The 6,348-nt window shown below is 34.1% G+C and overlaps 1 protein-coding gene across 1 annotated transcript; it reads right to left on the bottom strand.

Annotated features, from left to right (window-relative positions):
* Nucleotides 1–1,296: 1,296 nt before the first annotated feature.
* LOC132031472 (cytochrome b561 and DOMON domain-containing protein At3g25290-like) lies at nt 1,297–5,467 on the bottom strand. The gene is made up of 4 exons (XM_059421450.1): nt 5,123–5,467; nt 4,333–4,691; nt 2,924–3,178; nt 1,297–1,814 (listed from the first exon to the last, which is right to left on the bottom strand). Exons 1-4 carry the CDS (start codon nt 5,442–5,444, stop codon nt 1,482–1,484), a joined length of 1,269 nt encoding a protein of 422 aa, XP_059277433.1. The 5' UTR covers nt 5,445–5,467; the 3' UTR covers nt 1,297–1,481.
* Between the last annotated feature and the right edge of the window lie 881 nt (nt 5,468–6,348).

Below are 6,348 nucleotides of genomic sequence, written 5' to 3'. Positions count from 1 at the left end.
TATCTGGATGGAGGACTCGGTAGTCATCATTAGAGTGACCTTGTAACATACATTCAGTACAGTACTTAGAGAGATGATCATATTGAATCTTCACTCTAAGACTACGAATCTCCTTAGTATCTTCATCTTCTATATCCATCATCACAAACTTAGGAAAATCTGCCAATAAATCCACTTGCACTTTAACCCTAGCACAGTTTGGTCTAGTTTTGTTAACAGTTGCAAGATCCAATTGTAATGGCTTTCCAACAGCAGAAGCTAGATAGAATAATGATTCTTTCACAAAAAAAGTTGGAAGAAGATTAGGGAACGAGATCCATGCCATAGCAGTCGTGGTTTCCTCATCAATCTTAAATTTTGAATCATTTATTAAAGGTCTCATCTGATAGGAAAATCCATCCTTCGACTTGAGCCAAAAAGCACTTTTGGATGAAATAGTAATGAAGTCTTCCATCCTAGTACATCGTATTAAAACCTGCCTGTTTCTGAAAAAACCAACCTGACACTTTCCTTTAACACCACATTGAGTTGGAATGATGTTCTTCAACTCTTCCAACTCAGGCCAACTGTATGAGAATTTTCCAACTATTGCATATTGTAGATTCTCTATCACTTCCATTCTAGCAACTTCACTTGATGTCCATTTTACGTAAGGAATCCCATCTACGTATGTAATATTCTTCAAGGGAATGGGATCACACTCATGCATGGAAACAACATCTGGATCTATCAAAGTATTGGCATATGAAGTGGGAGGGATAGTAGGAAGCGGGTGAGTAGGGTTGTTAGTGGGGAGTGTCATTGATGGTAGAGGTGGGAAGTTTGATGATAATGCGATATCCAAAGGCTGGCCAACTGCCGTTGACGGCTGGCCAGTAGGTGGTGCCACCATGTGACTACGTTTTGGCATGGGAGAGGAGAGAGAAGAGAGCGTCCTAATTATTGGCTTTTTTTTTTTTTTCGGTTGGTATGCCCTATACCAATCTAAAGCTACGATGAGAGTCATTTTGGGAGATTTTGGATTATGACACTACTCTTCAGATAATTATTTTTTGGATAAGCTTTTAGTCCAAAAAATAATTACATCACCTGCAGAATATATAGATAGAAGCCTTTGCCAAGAAAATATGCATTCTACCACACCAAAAGATGTAAAAAAAAGGCTCCAAACAGAAACTTACAATAGGACAAAACAGAATAGAATCGAGCCAAAACAGAAGGAAACGAGTAAATGGTCCAACACACAGTGGCGGAGCCAAGAATTAAACAAAGGGATTCAAAAAAAATATTCTTACATTAAAAGGATTCAACAACTTTTATAAATGGAAAAATATTATTTTTAACCTATTAATATAGTAGTATAATATTCCAACGAAGGGTGTTCAATTGAACCCCCTTGCACCCCTCTACCTCCGACCCTGCAAACACGTACTATATCATAAACGGCAGCAACTGCCTTGTTGCTTCTGTATTGGTGTCTCTTAGTTGTTTTTAGGTGTATCACTAGGCTGAACTTTGCCATCTTCTCTTGAAGGTAAGTTCTTTTCACATAGAATCCCAAGACCAAACTTGACATGCAAAAATCTGTACCAAGATACAATTTCAAAGACTAGAAAGATGAAAGCCAGGCAGCCAGCTATTCCGAAATAAATAGGTAGCAAGTGCGGATCATCCGGATGCATTATGCTTATCCCTTTATATATGTTGATACCACTCACAACGAGTAATGAATATCCAACAACATGATGGAACATGTTCCTATACGTACGAAATCCGGCATGATCGCCCGGTTTAAATGATATGAAAACCAGCATCTGTGTGTGGCAAACCAAATGATCAGAGACCTTTATTTGTCAATATGAGCTAAAAAGATATCAATAATTTAACTCGTTAGGATCATCAGTAGATAATTTATTCTACTACTTGCAACTCTTTTTATTGGTTCAAGTTGACATTAATAATTTTTGTGTAGATTTAGAGGGTTTCTGCAATCACAATGTATAAATTTTTACACCTTCAGGTTAATAGTGGCCAGCAGTAATACATAATTCTAATTTGACAACTTACAAAATCATAGATCATCTGTTATGACCGGTTAAAATACACTAATAATACATAATTTTCCACACTATTAATATATACTCCTTTCCTTCACCTTTGTTTGTCCACAATGGACTTTACACTTCTTTTAACAAAATGATAAATGAAGTGTATATTTTATTATAATTATACCCATGACTATTAGCATTTCAAAAAAAAATCTTGGAAAATGATTTGGAGAATTTAGTAGTTCTAATGTTAAGGGTAAACAGAAAAAAAATTGTTTTTGTCTTAATATGCTAAAGTGGAAAAATAAAACTGAAAATCTGATTTTAGTATAGTTGACAACCGAAAGTGAACCGTGAGAGTATTATTTAAATATCCACACAAATATATGTTAGTATACTTTTGAGAGCATAAAATGTTGTGAAAAACCAATTGATATATAATGTTGTGTTGTGTTGAAGAGTAAATATGCTTGTGAAGTACCAGACGGACCAAAAACACTCATCTAATTGGTTGTTTCAAGCGTAATATACACTCCCTCCGTTCATTTTTATTTGTTCACTTTTAATTTTGCATGACTCTTTATAATTAATAAATGAAGTATATATTTTATCATAATACCCATATTAATTGGTGTCTCAATAGACTTGAAAAATGATTTGAAAATTAATGAATAATTAATGTAAGGGTAAAACAAGAAACAAAAAAGTTTGGTCTTTCTCTTCATATGCGAATGTGGACAAGTAAAAGTGAAAATATATTTTTACTATAGTGGACAAGTAAAAGTGAATGGAGGGAGTACATGCTAGTGAAGTATCAGAAGGACCGAAGTTACACGTTACCAATAATTGAGGGATCTCAATAGAGAGACTCTTACTTGTAGGGTTGCAAAAGTGAAAATGAAGATGCCAAAAGTTCCATGTGTGGAGAAGGAGTAATATTTGGATGTTCTACCAAGCCATATTCCAACAGCCCAGCCAGTTGAACCCACAATGTATCCAACACTTTGGCATATAATATGATATTTTTCCCAACTCGGACAAGGTAATGGAAACTCTTTGAAATTCCTTGCTATGATCACACCAATAGGTAGCAATGTACCCCACCCAATAATATTTAATATCCCATGAACCTGCACATAATATTCTCAATTCATCATTATGCAACAAAAATATCACAACATGCGGGTTCTTTATGTTGATGTTAGTATATTTGTCTGTACAGAAACACGTGCCGTTTATACCAATAATAAGAAATAGAGTATTAGTTTTTTTTATTTTATTTTTTCCATCTGGTACCCCCATTGGAGCCCGACTATATGGCGCTGCGTAAGGCCCATTTCTAGGAAAAGCACTCCTTACCAAGGATTTTTCCATATCGTCGAACGTACCTCTGGCTAAGGAAAGACCATTTGTGCGCTGCACCACATCCTTTGGTGGTTTATGAAATATTAGATGCTTGTTCTATTGTTCACCTTTTTTACTTTAAAACGAACGAAAATTCTGATTTACTTTTATCCATTTATCTCATTTTATGCGTATTTTAATAGTTGGAATTTCTAAATTTTACTTCCTTTATTTCATTTTATATAAACCTATTTGACTAGACACAATTTTTTTTTTTTTTTTTTTTTAAAAAGGCTTTTGAATTTGAGGTTTTAAACAAGCTATGACATTTCTCAGTCTATAAAATCATGACGGTAAATGAGGTCTAAAGTTAAATTGTTTCTAAGAATAAAAAGATGTATTGTTTTGCTGGAATTGATTAAAAAGAAAGAGGGTTACATAATCAGATTCTACGAGAACCTTTTTATTTTTGTTCTTTTTTCTTCTTCGTGCAAATACTTCGTTGACCAATATAACAAAATTGTTTTCAAACCAGAAAGAAAAAAGAAAAAAAAAAAAACACAAAACAGACTTTTCGCTTAGTGTAGTTTGAAGAATTTCTTGATAAAGATAAATAAAATAGTGGGTGCGCATTCTACATATACCGCGGCTAATTATATTGGGAAATTGGGAAACTTATATGTACAGTTCAACCAAACTTATTTATCAATATAGTTGAAACTTACAAAATTTATACACTGAATATGTATACTATATGTATAGGTATGTATATTATACTATGTATCTTATATGTGTACTATATGTATACATTTTGTCATATTTTGTAAAATAGATCATAAAAATGCATTGAGATGTAATTTTTCCTATTGTTATATATGCATATGGAGTTAGCAAAATAAATTATTTATCCATATTCAAAAGTAGTAGAAGCCTGACTTACTTTTCTTATTCGAGAAGATGCATGAACTCTATTGCCTCGACCTTTGCCAGTCCTCAAGTTAATTGTCTCAGTGCTATCATAATTCCTTAGTTCTTTAGGATGCATCTTTGGTTCCTTTCCTTCTGCCACATCAATTCCAACTTGCCACACATGATTTAATCTCGACACATCATATTTCAGTGGAAGAACAATAGTTGCTTGTATGACATAATACTGAAGATGTTCAATGTAACTGAAATTGAAAGTGGAATTGCTTATGATCAAGTCAATGGCAGAAGGCAAGAGTTGACAACCTATCTTGGTAAACCTTGTGATGTTGTATTTATCCCAAAGTAATTCCCCATTCATGTTCTTGATACCTACGAGCAGATGTGGCAAAATTAGCCAATTATAACATAACCTACCCAATTCGTTCAAGTTTGGGTTGGTTATTGACTTGCCTATTTAATAGATCGGCTCATTTCAGCCTATCAAAAATTGAGTTGATATGTAGCCAAAGCACGAGAAATTTTGTTAGAATATTTACAAAAAGATATTTTTTTCATTTGATATGTTATATATAGTATAATAGTTAAAACAAAATAGTTTAATTAGGTATTAAAAAGTTATAAAAGAACAAACCAAACAATTAAAATTAGTAAGAATTGGGCAGGTTGGGTTATGACCCCATTTATAGCCCATTTCAGCCCAAATAACTTTTGGGCAGGTCAATAACAGCCAATTTATTAACTCAGCCATTTTAACCCTCCCAAATTCAGCCTAACCTAACCTGCTCATTCGACAACCCTACCTATGAGAGCTTGTGTCCCAACCATTCTAGCTTCTGGACCAGGGTTCAAACCCCAGGCCAGCCACCCCGTTTTTTTTTCTAACTTAGCTCCCACCATTACGTCAAGTCTTCGAGACTTTTCGCGTAGGTCCATCGCTATTTCGACTGCATTGCTTTCTTTATATCGCTTGCAAAATGTTATAGTTAGATTTCTCTGGTTCGCTTCTGACAAGAATCCTTCAGTGCAATGATGAGCATGAATATTTGTAAATGAAAATACTGATAAAAACAAGAGAACAACTCCAAATATGAGAGAGCAAGATGGTGGTGACATTTCTATCATGTTGTTTAGCTTATTTTTGTGTGTATACCTACTTGTAAGTATATATAATTATAAGGAAACAAGTATAGATAATTACCCATGGTGTGAGAAGGTGGAGTTGAAAGGAAGCAATGGATATATTCTCTTTTCTTTTTGTCATTTTTCACCTAAAGGATGAAAGGTTATGTGACCATTGTTCTGATTACGTACTACTATTCCATTTTTCACCACTTTTACTTCTTTTTCGTGGCCTTTCTTGCTCACAACGCCATCAACAAAGTGAGATGCTTTTCCTCTAGTTTTTGTGTGTTAATGATTCAAAGGGAGCAATGTGTTTCACGATATAAGGGAAGGAGTACGTCTCAAGGTACAAGCATTGCTTCTTATATACAAAGAAGATGTTAAAAATAATGGCAAAATACATCAAAGCACCCCTAAACTATACCCGAAAAGTCGATATCACACCTAAACTATACAGGCGACCTATTACACACCTGAATATCTAAAAACTGAAATTATTTACCCCCTGCAAACTGATGACCACTTGCACAATGGGAAGTGTAACCCACTCTCTTGCCACATCAGCGCCACACCAAGACTATCAGCCTCTACCTTAAAAATTTCCTAAATTTTAATTTTATATTTATTTTCTTTTCTTTATTCATTTAATTTTTTTATTAATTATATTTACACTAATTAATCCCTAATTAGCCATTAAAATCCTTCAATAATTATATCTTCTTCTTCATCACCACCACCTCATTTCATCGGAACCAAACCAATACGCTACCACCATCGCAATCAATTTCACTACCACCAATCCGCCACCAATTTCACCACAACCAATCCTCCAATAATTATGGACAAATAAATGCGAACAAAGGAGTATTAGTAATTTTACTACGATGTCGCTATTACATCGACG

This window comes from Lycium ferocissimum, chromosome 9 (assembly GCF_029784015.1).
Source record: "Lycium ferocissimum isolate CSIRO_LF1 chromosome 9, AGI_CSIRO_Lferr_CH_V1, whole genome shotgun sequence".
In the NCBI taxonomy this organism is placed as follows: Eukaryota; Viridiplantae; Streptophyta; class Magnoliopsida; order Solanales; family Solanaceae; genus Lycium; species Lycium ferocissimum.
Note: the sequence above shows the minus strand (reverse complement) of the source record. Positions and strands in the feature narration are given on the sequence as shown.

What these genes read in the sequence shown, in the direction of transcription:
- LOC132031472 (XM_059421450.1), bottom strand. Translation starts at nt 5,444, where the DNA reads ATGATAGAAATGTCACCACCATCTTGCTCTCTCATATTTGGAGTTGTT. An exon ending in TGGGACACAAGCTCTCATAG is followed by an intron (nt 4,692 to 5,122) that starts GTAGGGTTGTCG and finishes ATCTGCTCGTAG; the next exon opens with GTATCAAGAACATGAATGGG. An exon ending in CATCTTCTCGAATAAGAAAA is followed by an intron (nt 3,179 to 4,332) that starts GTAAGTCAGGCT and finishes TATTATGTGCAG; the next exon opens with GTTCATGGGATATTAAATAT.